Below are 25117 nucleotides of genomic sequence, written 5' to 3'. Positions count from 1 at the left end.
GATTTAAGGTTTAAGGTTTAACTTTGTGTTTGTGTGTGCATTTTTGCAGGTTTTAGGACTTTTACAACAACTTTCATTGCTCAAATAAAACTAATGTGAGTTCTCAAACATTTAAATGCATATTAAGTTTATTTAAATTACTTTGTATATTAAAAAAAAAAAATTTCATGCTTTAAACTTTGAATACTTTAAAATTTCAATGCTTTAAAAGAAATTAGGATTTGTTATGTGAAATTTCATTTTAAATTATGTAAAAAATTGTTTAAATTTATGAAAAAAAATTGTTTTGAAGAAAATTTTTATTGAATTATGTCGTTTTTCAAATTATGTAGTTGATGGGTTTATGTTTTAGGTTAATTTTAAGTTATATTAAGTTAGGTTAGCTTAAGTTAAGCTATATTGTTATGTTATGTTAGGTTAGGTTATCTTATATGTTAGATTAAGTTAAGATATGTTAGGTGAAGTTATATTAGGTTATGTTAGGTTAAGTTAACTTAAGTTAAGTTAGGTTAAATTAATCTACATTAAATTTAGTTACGTTAGATTAGGTAAAGCTACATTAGGTTAAGTTATGTTAAGCTACGTTCGACAATACGGCAAGCTATAGAGCTTACCGACAGTGCATATTAAAAACAACACAATGACGATCCGTTCGTTAATACGGCAAGCCATAAAGCTTACCCACAACACATATGCATTGTGGACAAGCTCTATGGCTTTTTGTATTGCCAACGGCTCGTTATTGTGTTGTTTATATGTCCGAGCAGATTCAAGTTCTAAAATAGCACCATGGCGAGCCGTTTTGCAATATGGCAAGCCATAGATCTTGCTTACAATGCATATGCATTGTGGGCAAGCTTTATGGCTTGCCATATTGCAAAACGGCTCGCCATGGTGTTGTCTATATGTTTGCGAGCGATTTTCAAGTACTAAAATAGCATCATGGCGAGCCATTTGGCAATATGGCAAGCCATAGATTTTGCTTACAATGCATATGCATGGTGGGCAAGCTTTATGGCTTGCCGTATTTCCAAACGGCTCGCCATGGTGTTGTCTATATGTTTGTGAGCAATTTTCAAGTGCTAAAATTACGTCGTATTCTTAAAAACAACACAATGGCGATCCGTTTGGCAATACGGCAAGCCATAAAGCTTGCCTACAATGCATTGTGGGTAAGCTCTATGGCTTGCCATATTGCCAACCGCTCGCCATTGTGTTGTCTATATGTCTGCGAGTGATTTTCAGGTCATAAAATCGCTTCGCAAATTTAAAAACAACACAATGGTGAGGCGTTTGCCAAATTGGCAAGCCATAGAGCTTTCCCACATTGCATATGCATTGTGGGCAAGATCTATGGCTTGTCATTTTGCTAAACGCCTCACCATTGTGTTGTTTTTATGTTAGGTTAGGTTATGTTAGGTTTAGGTTATATGTTAGGTGAGAGTATAGGTTAGGTTAGAGATATGGACAACATAATAGTCGAGAAAATACAAATGAACTTTGAATATGACTCGTGTACTTCTAGAAACGCAATCGAACTTCGAAGATGACTCGTGTACTTCTAAAAATCCAAACGGATTTCGGTTAGATTAGGTTATATGTTAGGTAGATGTTATAAGATAATGTTACACTAAGTTAAGTTAGGTATAGGTTTTACGTTAGGTTAGATTATATTATAGGTTAGGCATAATGATTATACGTTAGGTTAGAGCTAGCGTTAAATTAATAGTTGTAAAAATACAATCGAACTTTGAAGATGATTCGTGTACTTCTAAAAACGCAAACGGACTTCGGTTAGGTTAGGTTATAGGTTAGGTAAATGTTATAAGCTAGGTTATATACATTAAGTTAAGTTATGTATAGGTTTTACGTTATGTTAGGTTATAGGTTAGGTATAAAGATTATAGGTTAAGTTAGAGCTATCGTCAAATTAATAGTAGAAAAAACGTAATCAAACTTCGAAGATGACTCGTGTATTTCTAAAAACAGTGTATTTCTAAAAACAGCAAACGGACTTCGGTTAGGTTAGCTTTATGTTATAATGTTAGGTTACATTAAGTTAGGTTAGGGTTAGAGGTTATGTTATGTTATAGGTTATGTTAGATTATAAGTTAGGTTAGAGCTAGCGTCAAATTAATAGTAGAAAAAATGCAATGGGACTTGAAAGGGCACACAGATTGAAAGAACCTTAATATATAGTCATTGACCAATAAAAACGAGATTATTATCCCGTGGTCCTAATCTTTGTGCACCTCTAGACCGAGGTGTGCGGTGATCGGGCCTGGCTAGAGAATGTGAGGTTGTTAGAGCTAGCAAAAAATAGTTGAAAAAATGCAATCGGACTTCAAAAGTGCACACGGACTTTAAGAACTTTAATATATAGCCTATTGACCAATAAAGACGAGATTATTACCCTGTGGTCCTAATCTCCGTGCACCTCTAGACTGAGGTGTGCAGGGATCGGGTCTGGCTAGAGAATGTGAGGTTGTTAAAGCTCGCAGTTATAACAACTAGAGTGTTTTAATTATTCATCATTGGTAGGTAAAGTATGGATGATAGAATGTCGTGTCCTTGTACGCGCATTGCAAGCATCAGATCTTTCGAAAACAAAAAATCTGTGACGAAAGTAGATATTTCTCCAACTTCATCCCAAAGAAGACGATTTTTAAACGAGCAACCATCAACTGAGTCCTCTCAACCAATACTTGAAGCGGCACTTCAAGAATTAGAGATGGAACAGATGTTGGATGAGTTCTTTGACATGGATTCAACATAGAAGGCTTGAGTTACTCGGGCAATCATGCATGTCCGAAATGTGGTCCTAGACTTGGCTTTCGCCGCTCTGAGAATTTGAGCAAGACAATTTACGAGGAGCATGGTAGATTTTTTCCTAAAGGACCTGAGCTACGTGGACCAAACATATGCAAACATGATATGCATCCACTGAAAGCGAGCGATTGGAAAAACATGTGGCTGGAGAGGGGAGATTTGATGCTACTTGCAATGAAAAGACTTTCTATTTTCCATGATCTCCCGTACTAGAGTGACCTGCTGATTAATCATTTGCACATCTTCAAGAATGTGGGGGAGATCATCTGGAATACCATCACTGGAAAAAGACAGAGCAAGGCCCAAAGAGATGACCTGCAGGATGTGGGTTGAATGCCAGAGATGTGGCCTTGACTTAAACCCAATGGAAAGTGGTCTATACCAAAAGGTCCATGGGTTCTAAGTCGTGTAGAAGAGCAACAAGTGAAGAAGACTATATCTTCATTCAAGACTCCCATAGGGTGCATGCGATGTTTGAAAACGGCTTTTACGAGAGAAGAAAATCTCAATGGTCTTAAGTCCCACGACTGGCACAAATTTTACAGTTCATATTACCAATTGTCATAAAGGGTTGTTTGACAGATGACATTAGAAGAACAATCTACAAAATGAGTGAGTTGGTATGCTGGATCAATTCAAAAGAGATAAGAGAAGACATCATTGATACAACATGCTTAAATGCTATTGAAGCAGTGTGCATAGTGGAGAAGTACTTTCCAACAAACATTCTTACCATCCAAATGCACGTACTTGTGCATGTGGTCGATGAAGTTGCAGTTTTTGGGGTGGTCCATAGCTGGTGGATGTTATTCTTGGAGAGATTTATGAAGACTTTAAATGGGTTTGTTCGTCAAAGGGCTTGTCCCAAGGGTAGCATGGCCGAAGGATGGCTTGTACAAGAGTCTCTTGTCCTCATCAATGAATTTTTGGTTTCAATTGATCCAGAGATACCTTGAATGTGGACTATTGAGGTCAACGTCAAGGTGACAGGGGATGAGCCGCAGGGACAAGGCATCGTTAGAAAGATGGACATCACAATGCGAGAAAACGTTATGAGATTTTTCCTTCTCAACTCAAACATCATGCAAAAGTGGCTAGAGAGGTACGAAGGGAAAAAGCAACAATGTTTGATAGATCGCCTTCAATTCAAGCGCACTCGTACAACTAGAAACCTTCCTTTTCCAGACCATCTTCAAAAATTGCTTGACTTTCCAACTGGGCGGTGGTTAGATGCGAGACACTCAGAGGCAAAGAGGAATGGAGTCTTGATTACTAAATAGGAAGAGGAGGTGTCAAGGGGTTGTGATTGACATGTACATTTCACAACTTCCTTTTTGAGCTTTACATGAAAATTAGTTTTCTTTAATAACTTTTAGTCTGTTTCAATTTTGTGGCTGTAGTATCACAAATATGGAGCTTTGTGGTCGCATGGAAAGCACTTCAGAGTGCAACGGATCGACGAACAAAGGGTTACTTTCGACAGTGTTGTTAGGGCAAGCTTGTCCAAGAAAGTAGGAGTAGTGCTAGGGATGAGAATACAAAGACTGACCAGCTTGAATAATTTGGCTACATCCAAGACATCTTGAAGATTAGCTTTAGAAAGTTTGATATGTTTATCTTTGATGTCAAGTGGTTCAAAGTTATTACCAGGGGCCCTAATGCAACTGTGCGCAAAGACAAGCGTGGATTGATTCAAGTGAACTCTAGGCGGGTGTGGATAGATATGGGGGATACATTCGTACTTCCGCAGCATTGTGAACAAGTTGTGTTCATATACGATCCACTATATTGGACAGAAAATGATGAGAATGATCTGTCTAAACCCTACTAGCTCTATGTTGTTCAAGTTGCTCCATGTAGCAAGTGTGTGAAGGATTGTATGTTGAGCTCGAAGAGGTGATTCATGAACAAAGCGCAGGACCGACTCCAACTTCAAGTTTAGATTTTGAGGTGGATGTCAGCATTGAGCAATTGTTTGAACCTAGAGATGAGGTGTCAAATAGTGAAGCTGATGCGGAGTAGAGTTCGATGACGAAGATGCAGAAGTGTAGATTGAGATAGACATCTTTGGTGCATCAGATCTCATAGAGGATGAGAGATTAACTAATGGCTTTTGCTAGGAAACCTTTTGCATGGCTCTTTTTATTAGTCTACAATACACTTTAGATTTTGGTAATTTGTGTAGCAGTTTTGTTCATTTGTTTCATTTGTGTAGCAGTTTCATTGATTTGTTGTTTGTATTGATTACGAATTTCTCATGTAAACTAACGTATTTTGTGGGTTTTGTTTGTGTATGATTAGCCATGGCCGATGGCGATGAGCCCTACTCTCTTAGTTTTAGTTTTCCAGTCACTCCGACTGGCCTGTCACCTGAGAAGATGGGCTTGTTTTTGTCTCAATTCACACCTGAGCAAATGCGATGGCACAACACCTTTGGGGTGCATGTTAGGAAATAAGACGTAGCTAAATAGATAATTGAGTAGATTACTTAATGGAGAGAGACAGATTTATATACACGAGATTATAGAGTAGAGAGAGAGAGAGAGAGAGAGAGAGAGAGAGAGAGAGAGAGAGAGAGAGAGAGAGAGAGAGACTACACACGATATACGTGGTTCACCCAATGTGGGCTACGTCCACGGGAAAGTAGCCACTCAGGCTAAACAGTCCAAGTGGTGTGCTATTAACAAAATGGACAAACCATGGGACCGAGGAATGTTATTATAACAAGGGATATGTGAGGGAGAGACCTTACGCTCCCCAAGCTCCAGTAGCTTTCCCTCAAGTTCCACCGATGCCCAGATATCAAGCAGACAACTTACCAGGACCACAAATGGTGTTGGGGCAACAACCACCCCTACCAGGTTTACGACCAGTTGGTATAAGATACACACCAATGGTAACTGAATCAGAAGAAAAGACTTTGGTGCCTATGCATGCATATTATGAAGATCCCAATGGATATGTGGCAAACCCTGTCTATTATCCACCGGAAGAATCCTCGACACCAGAACCATGGAGCGTGATAGGGAATCAAGGACCACCAACTGTTGCACAGGCCGTAGGAGAAGAAAGATATAGCTTAGATGAACGAACATTGTTGTTCAATCATGAGTACGCCCACTCCACTTAATCGAGAGAGTTAGATAAGGACTCCACTAATCGGAGTAGCTTAGCATAAGTAAGAGTTAGATTAGAAAAGATCAACACTTCAAAACAATGAAGGAAAGTAGAGAAACATGATTGATAACATAATGAAGACTAGATTAATTAAGAGAGGATTACACTAATTACATGTGATTAACACTAGCCTTCTAAGCATGGGCATTAAGCTCAAAGTCTAGGCCATCAAGACCTCCTCTAGGGAGAGAGTTCTCAAAAGGACCACTCTAGAATGACCTCTCATTAAGCATAGGGATCTTTTATAGCTTTGGGTCTCAAATCCTTCAAATATGGGATAAAGTGAGCTCTTTAGCATAGACTCATACAACTTTGGAACTCCTAAATGAGTAGACCTATACAATGAAAAGTAAATATTGTGTACTATGACACATCCACATCTTGGTGCATAATTGGTGTAGCCATTAGCCGCTGCTAACACTCCTCCCTTTCTAATTTGGCGCACGTCCTCGTGTGCCGGTGAAGCAAGACACGGTGACATGTTAGAAAGAAAGTCCAAGGAAAAAATGTTGAGATAGTCTTTAATCTGCATCTTCCAATGTTGGTAGTTTTTGCCGTTGAACTTCTCAATCTTGAGCTTCCCTTCCTTCGCCATAACTCCCACTCAATTCAAGGAATTCTTTCCTTGAGATAATTTAGCTACGAGCAAACCTTGCTTTGATACCAGTTGTTAGGAAATAAGACGTAGCTAAATAGATAATTGAGTAGATTAGTTAATGGAGAGAGACAAATTTATATACACGAGATTATAGATTAGAGAGAGAGAGAGAGAGAGAGAGAGAGAGAGAGAGAGTACACACGATATACGTGGTTCACCCAATGTGGGCTACGTCCACGGGAAAGCAGCCACTCAATGGATTTAGTACTTCAAAACAAGAAGTAGTTTACAAAGGGATTATACTCTTAATGGAGCTCCCGCCTTGCTTCACTCTCACCACCTCACATTCACCTTGTTGCATCAACTTCACACTATGAAATGTGTGTAGAAATGGCCTCCTTTTATAGGCCAAAAGGGCTGCCCTCTCTTATGAGAGACAGCCATGTGTAGCCGCCCTTGTGCGAATAAGTCCAAATCGGACCCTCCAATCCGCCCATGTGTGGCCGCCCTTGAGAAGACAAGTCGGCTTTTGAATTCGGTCACCGGCCACCGGCCATTGACTTCCAACCACCGGCCACCGGTCATTGACTTTCGACCACCGGCCATCAGCCATTGACTATCGGCCACCGGCCAACCGACCGGTTGTTTTGCGACCACGTCCGGCCGCCGTCCGGACGTGGTCATAATATTCCGGCGAAAAAAAAAAGTCTTAGGGGCCTCCGTCCCCGAGGCCTTTAAAGTTGCCCCTGATTCTTGTCCGTGAAAATTTTGGTTTCCGATGAGTGATTTTCCTTCACGCACGATGGATTCTCCTGATAATGGGGGCCTTACAAATGTGCGCTTTTACCATAGAAAATTACAAGGGTAAATCAGGCTCCATACTTAACAGTGCAGGTATAGGTACCTCTAGACCTACTACGGCCGATCCTACGCCTGAGACTAGTGTGGTCCCTACACCGAGCGGCCCCACATCTCAGTCTAGTGTGTCCCCTACGCCTAGGACTTGTGTGCCCTTTGCACCGACGGGTGGTTCATCCTTGAGACGATGTCGCCGTCGTTCTAGAGGCGGTGGTTACTGTGGTAGCGGTTCTACCAATGCGTCCACACCATCGAGAGAGCACCCACCACTCTCTTCAGTAGATAGTTCACCGATGGACACACCACGTACACGTTGGGGATCACACGAGCATGATCCTAGCAAGGTGTACAGGAGCAGGGATGGGGATGTTGTGGCAGATAGGGTGGGAAAGGAAATGCGACAGAGGATTCGACAGCTCTGTATGATTCAGTTTGGTCATATTGTGATGGAGATTTGGAAAAATCTCGACCTTGAGAGAAAGAATTACATTATCGACGCCTTTTAGAGAGAGTACAGGCCGGCATAGGGGTACGACTAGGTCTTGAACGCCTGAATTTTGAGCGTGGCGAGGTCCACAATGTCACACCGTCGGTCAGAGGCCAGAGACATGTTCAATGAGAAATTTATGGGAGCGGCAATAACTACGATTACGGACGTGGTAGTGGTTTCTCAGCAATAAGCGCGGTAATAGTCGCGGCAATATATCCACTGCTATTACCGCGACCTTTGTCACTTTTATTACCGCGCTTATTGTCGCTAAACATCAATTCAAAAATAAAGGTGTTCATTTGGGCCACCCAATTTTGGGTGGCCCAAATGAGCACCTTTATTTTTGACCTTCATAAAATAATGAAACATCATTTTTTTTTGGAAGAGTATAAAAAATATCAAAGAATTGAAGTTGAATTTACTTTACATTGACAATTTGATATGCAAAAGATCAATTATTTAAAAAGGTTACAATAAAAAGTAAATAGTTGTATATACATTGTACCACATTGGGATTTTACGAAAGTTTGGATAAAATATTTTTCTATCTAATCCTCCCCTATGTCGTTGTCATTCAGAGGCACGTATATTTGATAACTTTGACTCTACATAAACCCAAACCAAATTAAACAATTATCAACAGCTCAAAACAATTGATACAAAATTACTTGTTTAAACTTACTTCTTGTAATGATCCAACCGCCGCGTCATATTGCTCGCGAGAGATGCGGTTGTTTTCAAATAACCATCGCCAAGTATCAAATTCTGTATGTCGCTCTCGATACTTGACCATCTCTCTGGTTGGTCGAGAGAGAGAGTGATCATTTCCTAAGATAGCAATAACAATACCAAATCATCAACTACAATCTTTATAATCACCGATCGACGTTATAATTTAATCAATCTTACATATTTGTGCTTCCAAGCTCTCTTGCCTCCTGAGCCATAGTGCGTGGGGATTTGTCTTGCGCGAGCATCGCGTTGTTGTTTGTCTGATGAGCACGTCGCCGCTTGATCGCTCTTTTCTTGAATTGTCCACTTCCACTCCGCGTCTGCCATGTTGTCACCGCGGTAACTCCTGTCTGGATCTCTGACCTAGTTGGCTGCTGCGCGCCGCACATTGGACTGCTTGTTTTTCAAAATAAAATGTCTTCATGAAGCCCTCCAACCACTGTTGTAAAAAATGTTGATCGTGGGCATTTGGAAATCTAGCTAACGGAGCGTCTCAATGTACCGTGCATGATCAGACAGTTGGTCTCTTAACTTTATAAAACAGTTCTTACACGTTGAATGTATAAGAATTTGTAGATGGCGTCAAAATGCCCTGTTATGTGCTCTGCCAAAGTCCACCTCCTCGCCATATTTAACCTTGTAGTAGCACCCATGTATATCTGGCACGGGTGCGTTAGTATCCTCGTCATCTGCGTCAGGGGCGGCACGCTTTGAAAGTGGGGACTCCATTCCCTCGGCCACTACCAAAACAAGTGAAACCACAAGATCCACCACCGCTTCGTCTCACGGCACTCGTTGCCCTGAGACGAGTGTTGACGTGCGTTGCTAGAGGAACACTATGAGATCTCAAAGTGTTTATCACGCTGTTTTACCGCGTATTGTAGAGAGAAGGTGCAAATTCAAGTAGAGAAAGAAGAGAGAGGAGGGTGGGGTTTTTTTTGTTGAAAATATTGTCGTGACAGTAGTTGCCATTATTACCGCGTGTATTACCGCTGTTATTACCGCTGTTATTACCGCGTATATTATCATTTTTATATTTGACAACCAAATTTAGCATCTAAACATTCAAATTCTGGCTTAAAATAAACACCCCTCCTTCCCCCCCGATAAAATTTTGGTGTTTCTCTCCTCTCAACAAAATTAAAGAATATTGTATAAAATTTTTAAATTTACAAAAGGAGAGAGAGAGAGAGAGAGAGAGAGAGAGAGAGAAGGAGGAGGGGGGATAATAAGATTACACTTTGTTACAACAAAAATAATCACTATCAATTGATTAACATAATTAAGCATATTCCCAAATCTAGAGAGAGCAAGAGTGGGGAGAGAGAGATGAATGGATTACACGACCAAAAAACTTCATAACTGAAAAATGTTTATGAATCATCTACCAAAAGATCTCTACATGAGGCATCATCCAATTCTAAGCCCATGGCTCCTAAATCAATAAAGAGAGAAACGGAATTGTCGTTCGTGGATGCATTGCCTTCATCATCTTCGAGTTCGTCATCCTCCATCTCATCATCTTCATCATCATGACAATCATCCTCTCTAAGACTTGCTGCCATCGGACTTGCTTCATTGACCTCCCTCTCCTCTGTTTCCACCTCATCCAAAGTCGGAGGTGAAAGAGGGTCGAAGATAGTCTCCACGTCATTAGTGGAAAAAATGGTTCTCCCCTGAGGTGTTATATGGGAATTACGAACCAAAGTTTTGGTTGGTGGATTGTTGGGATATAGATGACCTATAAAATAGAAGCTCAAAGTGAGTAACATTGGTATAACTAATGCTACAAGAAAATAAGAATATAAAAGGTACATGTCACTCACGTGCTCACAATTGCATGGTAGCACTAAATTGTCATACCTCTCTATGTGATGCACACTAGAGTCCATTATGTAGAGGCCATTCTCATGTCGTCTAGACACATTTGCAAACCACTTGCACTAGAAGATGAAGGTATGAAAGGTTCGAAAATTAACCTTTAGTATCCTTTCAATAGTTCCATAGTACCTGGCTTCATCATTGTCTGTGAAAAAGTTGCCCATGATGGCACAATCCATGGTGGTTCTACGCTCGTCAATGTGGCGCATACAAAAATGATGACCCTTGAACCACACAGAGTTAAAGGAAAGGCACTACAAAATAGAAAAATATCTTAATTTATATTAAAGATAATTTCAAGAAAAAAATTTACAGTATGGTTTAGGTATATGAGTACTCTACCTTTGGTACGCAGCCTCGTGCATACTTTCATTCTTTGCTGATGATGTCTTCTCTGCGCGCTTTTGCCTTGGTCATTCTCTCATGAATCCACTCTGCACTAATGAGATCTGGGAAACATGCACGGTGTCTAGGAACTCGGGGTGCCCTCCTTCCTCCATGTGCTTGTTTCCATGCTTCCCTCTCTTGAAAACGCCTTGCCTTTGCCACTGTCCACAAGTCCACCCACTTGGTCATAATGTTTGCATTGAGAATACAACAGTTATTGACCACTCGGGATGGGTTCATATCTGTGTTAAGTAGTTTCCCCTTTCCACTTGGCAAGTGTGAAGTCATCCTTGCATCTTCCTCGTCTGACCACATGCGAGGCATTGAAGGATCAACTTGTGCCAAATACTCTCATATGTAAACAAATGCCTCTTGAACAATCTACCCTTTGGCCATACATGCCTCTGGTTGAGACCGTAGCCGCACAAAATCTTTGAGTCTTTAAAGACCTCTCTAATAAGAACATCATCGTGCGTGCACTACTTCACATATAGCGATCTCCTCCACCACGTGAACCAAGAGGTGAATTTGACTAAGAAGCACCGATCAAGGAAATGTATCTTCAATGGCACACACAATTTTTGTTGCAAGTGTTTGAGAAGCAAGGATAGCATCTATTTTGATTTCCTTGGAGCTCACAAATATGCAAGAAAACACACAAGGATACACGAAGTGCTAGTTGAAATTATTATGTACATAAAAAAGGTGTAGTTGAGTGGAGTCTTGTGGTGTACCTTACTAGCTCTCCTAGTTTGAAAATAGCATCCCTGACTTTCTTGTCCCAACATATACACATACTCACCGGCAGAATGAACTACAATATAAATCAGGGGAAGGGAAAGTGAGTGATAGTCATACACACAAACTATAGATAGAATAAGGAGTATGAAGATTACCTGAAGCATCTTGTGTCAATCATGGGACTTCAACCCATATAATTGAACGTTTCCACCCTTCTTCGCTTTTGTGAAAGCTCCCTTTAGCGACCTCATGTATCCTGTTGGTGTGCGAATAGAGGCAATGGTACCCTTCACATTGTCTAATTCTTCTTTGGCTAGCATCCATGGTGCTTTAGGAAGCACAATCTTTCCATTTGGCATAAGACGTGGAGCAGAGGTGGGAAGATGTTTTAAAAGCCTCAAATCCTCCCTCGCACCCAAAGAGTCCTTGCCAATAATGTGGTCCCATAGTGTATGGGCTACATTCTTGAATATGTGGATCCAAGAGGTGCTGTATTTTTATGTCCTTCCAATATGGAAGCCTTAAAAATATCGAATACCTTGACATACCTTTTGGTGGAGGACACGGAGCCGGATTGTTGTTTTGGTGTTCTTCCCAAATGGTTGCTCAATCTTCCATCGTGAGCTTTAGAGGGGTCTTCCCATTTATTGGAGCCTTGTGCTTGTTATGCCCTTGGGGTAAGAAATGATGGTTGTTTGGATAGATTACCTTGTGCAAGGAATTGGGCCTCTCCGTCACCAACGATGGCCCACAAGTAGGACATGCATTGTGTCCCGATGTGGACAACCCTACATGCATATCATATGGTTAGAGAGATGAGTGAACTAAAGTGAACTAAAGGGAGAGAGGGAAAGAGGGAGAGAGAGATAGACGAAAGGGGTTTATCAAAAATATCTCCAAGCCCAGGATAGTCGTGCATAGTCCACATAAGGATTCCCCTCACAATGGTCTCTCTCCCCCCCTTTGCAAGTGAGACATCGACAACAGGAATGCCTCTCCATAACTTCAACTCCTCGATGAGGGGCTCGAGGTAGGTGTCAATATTTGACACTTTTTACCTCCCTAGCACAAGCAAGGAAAGAAGTATATTGCCCTTCTTGGTTGTCTCCCATGGTGAAATATTGTAGTTTCCGATCACCACATGCCAAGTGCTCCATGAAGTAGACTTAGTGCCGAAGGGGTTGACACCATCACTTGCTAGCCCAAGACTCAAGTGTCGAGGCTCCAACCCAAACTCTGGCCATTGAGTTTTGATGTGCCTCCATGTAGGTGAATCGACAAGGACACACATCATTCCATCATTTGAGCGATGGTTCACGTGACACGCGAGAAGCTCCACGATAGACCTACTTTTAAACATGTGTTTGATACAAGGAATTAATGAAAAATGTCTCAATATCTTGTAGGGTAGGTGCACCCTGCTCACTCCTGTCTTCAATCGTGCCTCCTCGCACACGGGACATGAGGTAGCATGTGCATACTCATTGCAGTATATCATGTAATCGCTGATGCACGCAAGGATGCGCTCATACTCCATTCTAAGTGTAGTGACATACGATCTAGCATGACGACGATCTGGAGGCATGTGGTGATATTCTGGCAACATTTTGTCCATCAAACTACAACAAACATGCGTATTAGTATAATTGCTAGAAGACGACACCATAAAGCGAGTGGAGAGTATATAAAAGCCACATTCTATACTTATAGAAGTAGTGCATCGACACTTGAATTACTCCAACCAAATTTTGCTTGCAAGTTGAGGATTTCCAACGATGCTTGGAGCACCGAGTACCGTGCACTGTCGTAAATAGGTGTTTGGGCACTCGTCCTCATTCTATCCTCCATTTTGGCAGTCCGTTTAGTGCAGGGCTCACACTCCACCTTGCACACATCGCGCTCATGAGCTAGTAACTCATCACACATGTCAAACATGTGCTCATCCTCTACCTCAAAGTGCGACAAAGACGCCATAGGAGCTGCCGAAATACAGCCAACAGGAGGATCACCATGCGGTGCACCCAAATTGCCCAGTCGCTTTTGCCTCTGCCGTTTGGCCTTGCGCGCTGGTGCACCACCACCAAACACAGACCAATGGGACACCTCCTCAAGCGACGGGTGAGTCGCACTCTCATCTCTCCGAGCGCTTTTTTGAGGATGCCAAAGCCCTTCGTTCTCCACGTGCTCCAAGGAACGCACCTCAAGCGAGGGATTGCCATTTTGCACTTGGTGCAAGGACAAGGGAGTTTTTCCTCGAGCCAACGATCCCGCTCAGGGCCTCGAGGGGGACCACGATCATCCCAGTTGATGTCCTGCACAACTGGGACAGAGCGGAAGATAGAAAGAGAGATAGAGATAGAGAGGGAGAGAGATAGAAAGAGGGGGAGAGAGAGAGAGTAAATAGAAAGAGGGAAAGAGAGAGAGAGGGAGAAAAATAGAAAGAGAGAGAGAGAGAGAGAGAGAGAGAGAGAGAGAGAGAGAGAGAGAGAGAGAGAGAGAGAGAGGGAAAGAGAAAGAATGAAGAGAGAGAGAGAGAGAGAGAGAGAGAGAGAGAGAGAGAGAGAGAAAGAGAGAAGGAAAGAGAGGAATAGAGAGAGAGAGGGAGAGAAATCGAAAGAGGGAGACAGAGAGAGGGAAAGAGAAAGACAATGAAAGAGAGATAGTAGAGAGAGCGTAGTAGAAAGAGGGAGAGAGAGAGAGAGAAAGAGAGGGAGAGATAGAGGGGAAAGAGGGAGAGAGATATAGGGATAGAGAAGAGAGGAAAGAGAGAGAGAGAGAGAGAGAGAGAGAGAGAGAGAGAGAGAGAGATAGAGAAGAGAGAGAGAGAGAGAGAGAGAGAGAGAGAGAGAGAGAGAGAGAGGAGAGGAGAGAGGGAAAAGAGATAGAGAGAGGAGAGAGAGGGAGATATAGAGAGATAGGGAAAGAAAGAAATAGAAATATTCGTAAGCATAAAGAGATAGGTAGAGATAAGAAGATAAAGAAATAGGAAGATAAAGAGCAATGGTTGTAGGCGGAGCAACCAGTTTGTGGTGTGGGTAGTGTGGGTATACTCCTGCTTCTATAGAGTGTTATAAAAAAGACCACCTTTATGTGACGTTGACAGACCCTTGCAAATTACTTTTTACTCTCTTCTCCTTAACTTCTCTATCTTTCTCTCTATCTCTCTTCCTATCTCTTTCTCCCCACCAAATAGGCTTTAGGTTGGACACCTTTTAACGATATCGTACCTCAGAATGGAGGCAAAGTCATCCCTCGAACAAGTAGTTGTTGTGAAGAGATGTTGCGCAAAAAGCACAATAAAGAAGCTCTTCTTCATATCACTCTACAGAAGCAAGAGTACTCTTGCACTGCGACCAACACAAAACGATGGCTACATTTACAACCATAACGTTTTATCTCTACTCAAAATGATGGCTACATTACGTATATGTATATATATTTATGTGTATATATATTTGTTTATACATGTATGTAGGCACTAAGTACGGGAGCATAGCACCCGAAGGTTAGACGCTTCCTCTTGGGTATAGTCCTTTCTTAATCGTGGCGTTGCGGTCATTGATCTACTCATGCATGGATTATAGCAATGTACCTTTGGTTTTACCACGTTTGAAACTGTGATGATATCTAAAGAGGTGCAGTTGACCTTTGGCACTACTAACTTCTACTTAGGTATACTAGTATGTATATATATGTACGTGTTTGTGTGCTAATGTACTTGTGTACGTATTTATAGATGAGTGACTAGGGTGTAAAGCTTAATCTTATATTGCTCTTTGTAATGTAGATGTCAGATGAGAGAGAAACTGGTGGGGAGCAGCCATTTGGCTCTTCTTTTGGTTGTTTCACATCCAGGTGGGCTCCCACCCGGGGTGGACATCGTCTCCAGTGGACTCGAGTCTTGAGTCGGTGAGAATAAGCAAAGAAATAAAGAATATTTTTGGTTAGTTAACCCTAAACCATGAGTGTCATAGATCTATTTTTGTTATTTGCAGGCATGGCCATCCTACACCTACCCTTCTCAAGTTCCTCCACCGATCGTAGATCCAGACCTACAGCGGGCTCTCTCTTTACAAGACCAGTACCTTCGAGAGATACATAATTTTTTTGGACTCTACACTCCGCAGTAGCTTGCGATCTATGATATTTCTTCGCACACTACACCATGGGGGAGTCAGGGAGGGACTCCTTACCTACAGAGCCTCACATCGACGACACCTCAGTCTACAACCCCTTCTTATTGTTCTACATCCATTCCATATCGCAAGGTCCTAATCCCCTTGCATTGGAGGGTCCCACTCCCATGGCATCACAGGGTCCTACGCCACATTAGGAAATTTCAGAGGTCATTTGGAGGGCCATATGAAGAGAGAGAATAATAGAGCGCGTCCAATGAGCACGAAGGCTACGTTACGTAGGAAAGTACGTGGAAAGACTCAAAAATTTAGGAAAATAGCATAAAACTTTCACGAATCTAGGATTGTAGCATCGTAATTTCCTTCCTTTTACCGAGCTTTTAGGTGCTTGCATGTGGTCCCACTTCTGATATTCTCTTATGGTAATTAACGTACTGGAGGGTGACCATTAAGCGCGCACAAGATATTGGAATTCTAAAACACTTTCCCTCCATTAGAATGCTTTCAAAGTGAATCTCCCTCCACTAAAGCTTTTTTCTGAGAGCTATGGCGTCCACGTCTTCTCGCCCAAGAAGCTCCAGGTGTTTACTGTCTCTCACACCAACAACCAACAATTGCACTTTGCCTAGAAGGCCAAGTAGTAGCATATCCTCAATTACAATACCAGCTTCAATAAGTGCAGAGAACCAATGGGTTGGACAAAGGATAAACAAAGGTTCATGGGTCCTCATGCAACCAAGAAGACCCAAGAGGTCTAGTGGTATCAACGTTTACCGCTCAACATGGAAGGCTAGAGTGTTGGATTTCAAAGTTGAAATCGGCAAAAGATCTGTAAAGGAAGTTCTTGTTCAGCATGTGTTTACCCATCCAGAGGTGATAGCAAACGGTGGAAATGTATCAGATATACATCAACCACGTTGCAATTGTAAGTACTCTTGACATGTGAACTTACTGATACTCTCATTATAACTTTTGTTATATATTTTGCAATGTTTCTCCCGCTTGTTATGAGCAATGTCTCCATTCTTCACAGCTCAATTACATTAGATTTGTCATTTGTACTTATTGATACTCTTAGTTTAACTCTTCTTATATATATTGCAGATGTTTATTCCTCTTCTTATGTGTGGGAGCCTGTGGAGTGCATAATAGGCCTCTTCCATGTTGTTCATGCCCACATTGGTTCTCTACAGTATGCAGGGAGGAGCAGCAAAAGACTGGCTGATGAGGGAATCTTTTTTTATGACCACTTTTACCAACTCAGCTCAGGGAATAAGAATGGCATGTTGGTGAAAGTGCTTCTACCAACCGATTGGAACACTGTGGACTGGCCAGTTCCCGAGGAAACAATGGTGGAGGCAATGCAAAGTAAGCTCTACAAGGATATACAAAGGTCTCTACGTAGGTCTATTCCCACCAAACTGGTTAGAACTGCAAACTTCTGTCTTGTTGCACTCTTCATAGAGCTGTTTCATAGCTACAACATCCGAGTTACGAAAACTATGTTCATGTGCAAGTCATTTCAGCTGTCATCCTGTGACAAACTTCTTGACAAAGGATGGTATGCAAAGGAAGAGATTGGTTTACGGTGTGAGGTCGCACTTGATACTCTAGTTGTCAAGTACATGATTGTAGGCCAATCACTGTTACTCTCGTTTTGGTATATGCGATCACAAATGCTCAACGGTGAGTACATTCCTATGGACTAGGTTTTTGCAGGTTTGGAAGATAATCCTGCTGTGGATGTGGAAGTGATTGATAAAGAGCATGGCCTACTGTTGGTGGTTACAATAAGGGAGCTATGCAGTCTTCAGCATTTGCGGCATGACATAATTGAAGAGTCAATGGACAAGGACCTATCAGATTTTTCCTTTTTCCTAGCTGGCCGTAAGGTGATGCAGCAAAGGGAAAAAGATATTTTGTGCAAAGAGTTGGATGGTCGGGTTGAAGTAGTGTCAATGTAACAGATATTCTTGTGAACCCAAGTGTATACAAATGACTTTCAAGACATGAAGTTTATTGAGCTCATTTTTCAATTGTGCCCTGTGAAAAAGTGTGCTTGAAATACATTTCTTTACCATGTCAAATCTCTCTCTCTCTCTCTCTCTCTCTCTCTCTCAATGTTAGACAAGACAAAGACATGATAGAAGAGTCATCTTAATTCATTAGAAAGTACAAACTTGTCCGTGAACAATGGATTGAGATACAATTTCTGTAAGTATGGAATCAGAATGTCTTCAAGGTAAAAATTGAAGGAATGCCCCTCGAAAGAAGGTGGTGAGATAGTTGTTCCCGGCGGATTTAGTTCTCCCTTTTCAGGAGTATCATCAATCAGTAGTGTATTAGTTGCATCAAAGGGTACACTGATTTGGTTAAACGGTTTGTACAAAAGAGGTAAGTGTGGTTTTTTAGGGTGGTAGTGGCCCTCAACGGTAACGCATTTTCTTTGATCATACAAAAAGGCAAAATCTGACGTGTGAGCGTGGCATACACTGCAAACTATTGCAACTAGTGGCGACAAGTTTTGCCTTTGCATTGAAGACCATATGGCAACTTTGAAGCACGGAAGAAGAAACTGAATAAATTCCTTGGTTCCTGGACGAACCACGACTCGACAAGTTTCCATCCGAAACGTTTGCAAATCCTCAATGGGTTCTCTGTCATCGAGAGGCACCCGCATCAGTAGCAATCCATTGACGTCCAAGATAATCAACCTCTGTAAAAGTTGACAAGTATATATAAGTAGTTAGAAGCTGAACATATTTTGCCGTACTTGAATAGACATTACCGGAACAACCGTATCTACAGGTAGCAAGGGTCCATACTGGGTCTCTGTAGTGTTCATGTCGTTGTTGCTCTCCTCTGCTTTATCTTCATAGTCATCATTCACATCTTCATCAAGGGTCTCCCCCATGGCTCTTTCTGCCTCATTCAAGGTTTCCTCCAAGGTCTTTTCCTCTCCCTCGGTTGATCGGCTTGCCTCATACATCCTTGCGTGATCCATATCAGTTTGCTCATCCCTAGGCCTGCTTTCCTCATCTATATCCTTTTGCTCATCTATAGGCCTGCTTTCCTCATCTTGGGTTTCAGCCATAGGCTCTTTTGGCTCCTCCACTGGCTGACTTGGCTCTTTCATTGTCTCCTCTAGTTGTACACTAGCACCTTCCATATGCTCATTTGACCTTTCCTCATCCTCGGCTCTTTCATCTTCTGCTGATATGACTCCCTCGGCCTGTTGTGATTCCACTGTATCGGATGCAGGGGTTTGTCGTGGTGGCACGTCATGTTTTGTTAGATCAATAGTGCGGTCATCCAAGCCGCTATCTTCAAGCTCTCTGGGGCTAGACATAGTAAGCAGGTGTTGTATTAAACTTACCCGGTATCTTTGCAAATAATCATATGTGTAGTTTTTTAAAGCACTCTGCAAAATTGAAAGACCACATGGTGAGAATTCTTTTATAGACTAAACCAAAACTAACTGAATGCATTGCCAAATGGGTACCTTACTCATGAAAGGTTTTAATGCAAAGTAGCTTTGCAGGACATATTCTGCATGGAGAAGACATCTCCAGCCGCAAGAATTTCCATCGATTTGATTTGGAACAGGTACATCTTTGATTGGGGCCTTGTATAGTTCATACCTTCCACATAGCTTGCCATAGGCAAGCAACAACCTATTTATACAACTGCACAAAGCAATGTCAAGATGTTAGCATGAGGCTTCAAATTTACATGGATATCTATAAGAAACACTTTCTGATACAAAACACTTACAGCCTAATTTCAGGGTGGGTTCCTTTTATTGAATTGAACACCCACACTGCTGGTTGGTCAACATCAAGGCATATGAGACTCCAGTGATGGTTGTTCTCATATGGAAAGATGATGACAGTAACTTCTAGCATAGCACAGTGGAGAAACCAACTCTCAAAGGTCCCAGATGGACTGTTCTTTTGTCTAATAATCACTGACATTTGTGGATCAAGAAGAAACACCTCTGTGTGGGTGTGCAGTGGGAGTTGACTTTTGATCAGGCTGCAAAGACTCTACCTGAGTTAGCAAACCTATTATCTGAGTTTTCAAAGCTAGCAAGATAGTAACACTTAAGTAACTTAAGACAAGCATAGACAATTGTGTCTGAAATCTGAGCATTTGGATTCTGCAATAAATTAATGTCCACTTTTTCCAGAGCTAGCTTTCTGGCTCCATCTACAAATGGTATCTCTGCAAGCAAACCATCCTTCATTGAAAGTAGAGTTTCTTGATTGCTTGCCTCTATGGACAGGGTCACATTGCATTCTGTTTGCCTCTGGGACTCCACTGCTACTTTTGCTTTCTCCTTAAGCTCTGCTTCCCTCATGTGCTCTGTTTGGCGAGCAATAGTCTCTGCCCTTGCCCTTGTATTCACATCATGTGTGACATCTACAACTGTGAGTTGTGGCACTAGCTCCGGGGGGCATAACAAAATTTCCCTCATTTTCTTATCCTTGCAGACATTGGGGACCAGTAGTTTGTCATACCTCCACCTTATTCTTTTCAGTGTCTCACTATCTTTGTCCATTATAGTAACCCTGTGGGCATGGGCTGCAACAATGGTCATGTCACTGAAGTACTCCAGTAGGAAGTCCTCTGCTGCTTCTTGTAGAGCCATTAATGCCACCACCTTCCACCTTTTGGTGCCCCAGGTAGCTTCATCACATATGGACCTCACCATCCTCTGGAAGGGCAGCTTTGGTATGCATAAATCTACACATTTCTGTGCCTTTCTGATTTCTCTAAAAAGTCCCATGCAGGTTTGTAACTTCTTCATCCTTGGCCCTTTCAGAATTTTATTTGGTTTTCCAGGTCTTTTCTTTGGGGTTGCAGATCTGCTACTTGCTTTAGATGCTAATCCTGGTCCCTTGCCTGCCTTCCTTGCAGTGGCTTTTGTTCTAGCCATTTCACTGTACACAAAAAGAAGAGTCTCTCTCTCTCTCTCTCTCTCTCTCTCTCTATTTAAATATGCTAAGCTATTAAATAGAGAGAGAGAGAGATAGATAGATAGTTCTATTATCGTCCTGGGAGGTCAAATATGACCTATGGGACCAAATGAACATGTCACGTGGTGTGAGTGGAGTTCATAAGTGACTCTCGATGCTCAAAAATGGCTGAAATGAGCGTCGCAATAGAGAGTCCACATCGTGGTTGGGAGAGGAAGGTATGTAGGGAGAGCTCATGGTTGAATATATGGGGAAAAGAGGACCTAATGTGGTCAAAAGCTGAGCACTCAAGTAGTGTGTGGTACTCACTCTCTCGCACTTGACGAGGGCATAAGGTGCAAAGTCGATGACACTCCTCGCCAGTGCCCCAACGTCCTGTCTCGCAGCGTAGAGAATGGGAGCTAAGACGAATGGAGGCAATGGTGCGGATCGCACTCAACGGGATGGGCTCAAGGATGTAGGAATGGGTTCGGTTACCTCGTTCCGAGAAGAAGAGAGATTTGTAGTTTGGGGCAACGTGTGTGGTGTAATGGCTGAAGCGAGAACCTCCAGATTTCTCCCAAGCCATGATACATTGGCGTTGTAAGAAGGCCTCATTAACTTGGGAGTCGATCGACGCATCCTTGACCAAGTGACATGCATCCCATCTTCCAAACCATTTCTTGATATCAAGCATCCACCCCGAACTTAGTATTTTGCTCTTGCATGTCTTTTGAACCTTTTGACTTGCTTCATATGCGATTCTAGGAAGTCGATGCAAAGGGCTACGTTGTGTCTTACGCATGTACTCCACAACCCTTTCCATGCCCAAGACCTCAATGGGAAGCGATCCGGACTCAAGAAGTAAGAGCATGTAAGGTGTTTGTGTCTTGACTTGGAGAAAGTTGGTGAGAAAACGCTTTTGGACATTCTCAAACTCTTTCCAAGTAGACTTCCCGATGCTTCCACCCCACACCTCCACTCCATAAAGAAGCACCGGTGTCACCAATGTGTCAAAGAGGTACTTTTTGAGAGCCCAACACTTGATCTCTCCTGCATTGCACATGTTCTCAAATGCATAATAAGCCCTCTTTCCGGCTTCCAAGCGACGCATTGCACAATCCTTCCATTTATGATTGGATGGAACCTCAAGGCCAAGGTACTTGAAGTGATCTACCACTTCAAGTTTCTCATTGTTGTATACAATGCATGGATTTTCGTCATTGAGGGTCTTTACAAGCATAACCTTGGTTTTGGATCCATTCACGATCAGCCCGCTATGTAGGCAAAAGCGTTCCAAGACACTCATAAGCTTTTGTGCATCTTCTAAGGTATGTGCCAAGAGCACTACATCATCGGCATAAAGCAAAAGCATGATCACCGCATTTCCAATCTTAACCTCTTCTATGCCTTCTTGCTGCATAAAATCAAGAACCATGTATTCCAATTCATCAATGAGTAGCCCAAAGAGGGTTGGGGAAAGTGGGCATCCTTGTTTGACACCAATAGTGCTTGCAAAAAATTCTGAAATTCCATCTCCCATACGTAATCGACATATCACTTTTTGGTAGATGCGAAAGACTGCATGCATAAATTCTCTCGGCACTTGAAGGCTTTGCATACGTCTCCAAAGATTTCCTCGCGGTACCATGTCAAAAGCTTTCTTGAAATCCACAAAGCAACAATACAACTTTTTTCCTTTCAATCGAGACGCTTCCATAAGAACTCGAAGAGTGACAAGGTGATCAATAGTGCTATGATGCTTTCGAAAACCTGCTTGGCCAAGCGCACGTTTGCCATTCTTTTCAGCCCATTCAATTATCTTCATCTCCATGATACATCCAAATAACTTTGCCATCAAAGAACCAACCATTATAGTGCGATAGTTGTTCACATTGTTTACATCTCCTCCTTTGTGCAAAGGTTTGATCCAATTTGCACTCCAATCATGAGGCATGCCATACTGAAGTGCAAGGTTAAACATATCGCATATCCAATATCGTGTTTTCTTGCTTGTCCATTTAATCATTTCAGCCTTGACACCTTGAAGGTCACCTGCCTTGCGAGTAGCAAGTTTCTCAAGCGCGCGGCATACATCTTCAATGGTAAAGAAGGGAGACATAAATGGAAGGGAGCTACAACCCTCCATCTTATCAACATTGGGTTGCTCATAGAGGTTCTTACAATGCATATACATATCCTCAAGAGTCAAGTCACCAAAGCTCTCAACGCGCTTGCCTTTTAGATTTTGCCAAAACTTGCCACATGCATGTGCTTTCTCTTGTGCTAAAAGAAGTTGTTTTTCGACTTCCCACCTTCTCCTCTTCTTTTGAACAAGTGCTTTGTATGTGTGTGAACATTCCAAGTAAACTTCCTTGTCTTTGATTGCATCCAATCTTAGCAAGTGTTTTCGGGCTTGACTACATTCCATGTCAAACCATTTCTTCTTGGTGCTACCCTTCTTAGACCTTTTGCAAGACATGTGTTTCGCCGAAAAGCATTCCTTCGCACAAGAGAAAATTACTTCTTTGAAAACTTTCCACTTGCATTCTAATGTTGGGCTCCCTTGATGCTCTATCATGCTTAACATTTGGTCCACCATATCAGCATATATAAGTGCTCGTTTGAAGTCTAGACGTAAGTACAAATGATTCACATCATGATTGGAGGCTACATGCTCGGGCCGTTTACCACACTTGAGGTCAATACATAACATCCTATGATCCGATTCCGGATTCCATTCACCAAGTGTAAAGCTTTGTATGCATTCTAGAGTGGCTTCTGAGAACAACATATAGTCAATCACGCTAGCACCATTGTGCTTTCTACATGTAAAGTCATTGGTGCCTTGCCATAGAGATACACCATTTGCAATGAGCATTCCGGTACTATTGCACATATGTAGAAGTGACTTTCCATAGTGATCCACTTCTTTTGCATCATTAGAACTTCGATTATACATGTATGAGTCATCCACTCTTCTTGATACATGCGGCATGTCGACTTGTTGTGTGTCGTGTTGTAACATATTTGTGCGAGCATTCATGTCTCCAAAAACAATGACTTCACCTTGATCCTTGTAATAAGCAATGTCTTGCTCTAGTTCAACAAAGGGCTGATCTCTATCCATATTCAAGCGAGCATAAAAGTTGGGAGTCATAGTGAGGAATGTAGCAGCCGGCCACAAACATGACTTGACCATTTGGTGGACTGATTTTCAGCCATAAGTAGCGTTTATACTTATCTTCTTTGACAATGGAAACATCTTTCAAACCCTTTTTGGTCATACATGCTATGCCTCCTTGGCCTCTTCGTTGCTTTGCATTTTTGGCCCACATCAAAGAATGTACATCGTATTTGTCAAATCCAAGAATTCGTTGCGCATCATGCTCCCATGTTTTGACAAGAAGTATCACATCGGAGTCGTTGGTAAGCTCATCAATGCCAATTCCCGCATTCCATGGATACCCGTTACAATTCCAAAAGCTTATTCGCAAGCGTGAGTTGGTCTCATAGATCATGTGTCCCTATTTGTTGGGTGGACTTGCATCCTCCTCAAGTGCCTTTTCTTCTTGAGATGATACCTTAACCTTCTTGCTTCTTTCCTCGTATGCTTTGCGACGTACATTTTGTTGCATAAGAGTGCGATCCTCATATACATTACAACCCGTTCCTTTGAGGTAGATCCAACCATTGTCAAGGATGATCTTTCTCTTTACCTCATCAGCCATGGTACATACAATAGGTCTTTCTCCCGAGCGAGGGACTCCTTGTTTTCCAACTCGATGTGCACCATAAGCCATGATTCCTGACATGCCAAAGTGTGTAGCAAAAAACTCTTCAATAGCAACCGCAAGAGATTGGGGTGTTTCCATGCTTTCCTCCTTGATTCCACGAATGACGATGTTCTTTGAGCGTTTTTGTCGTTCTTGCAATTCTTGAGTGTCCACATTCTCTACATTCTTTGCTTGGACAACGGCTTGCGTGATAGGAGATGTAGAAACCACATTATCCTTACATATATCAGCCCATGATTTGGATGCATTTCTCATCTCACATACATCATGTCGTATTGTATCTATCGTTTCCTCTTTCAATACATGATCACTCTCAACTTTGCTCAAGCACTCTTTCACTACATTCATGTCCACAAGAGAGCGTTTACATTCTTGAACTTCATTCTCAAGATGCATCAAGCGCGTTGTTTGCATTTCAAGAACCTTCTTGAGGTGCTCATTCTCCACAACGAGAACTCTTAAAGTACCATTTTCCATTGCAAGTGCGCGCAACTCTTCACCTTGCTTGTTGACGGTTTCTTGTAACGAGATCA

General features: G+C 42.0%; 1 protein-coding gene across 28 annotated transcripts in view; it reads left to right on the top strand.

Moving 5' to 3' along the window:
• The window catches only part of LOC147427483 (uncharacterized), a 54127-nt gene that overhangs the window by 8123 nt on the left and 20887 nt on the right, over nt 1-25117 (top strand). For 12 of the 28 annotated variants that reach the window (XM_086497650.1, XM_086497644.1, XM_086497649.1 and 9 more), the window contains 4 exons: nt 50-95; nt 15481-15602; nt 15689-16754; nt 16934-17865. In XM_086497650.1, coding sequence (XP_086353776.1) covers nt 16376-16754; nt 16934-17538 — 984 coding nt within the window. In that variant the 5' untranslated portion in view covers nt 50-95; nt 15481-15602; nt 15689-16375 and the 3' untranslated portion in view covers nt 17539-17865. Of the gene's footprint in view, nt 1-49; nt 96-15480; nt 15603-15688; nt 16755-16933; nt 17866-25117 lie in introns of those variants that run through there. The other 16 variants (XR_015186071.1, XR_015186067.1, XR_015186068.1 and 13 more) reach the window with 3 other exon arrangements.

The sequence above is a fragment of the Adiantum capillus-veneris genome, chromosome 23, assembly GCF_014529385.1.
Source record: "Adiantum capillus-veneris isolate H3 chromosome 23, ASM1452938v2, whole genome shotgun sequence".
Classification (NCBI taxonomy): Eukaryota; Viridiplantae; Streptophyta; class Polypodiopsida; order Polypodiales; family Pteridaceae; genus Adiantum; species Adiantum capillus-veneris.
Note: the sequence above shows the minus strand (reverse complement) of the source record. Positions and strands in the feature narration are given on the sequence as shown.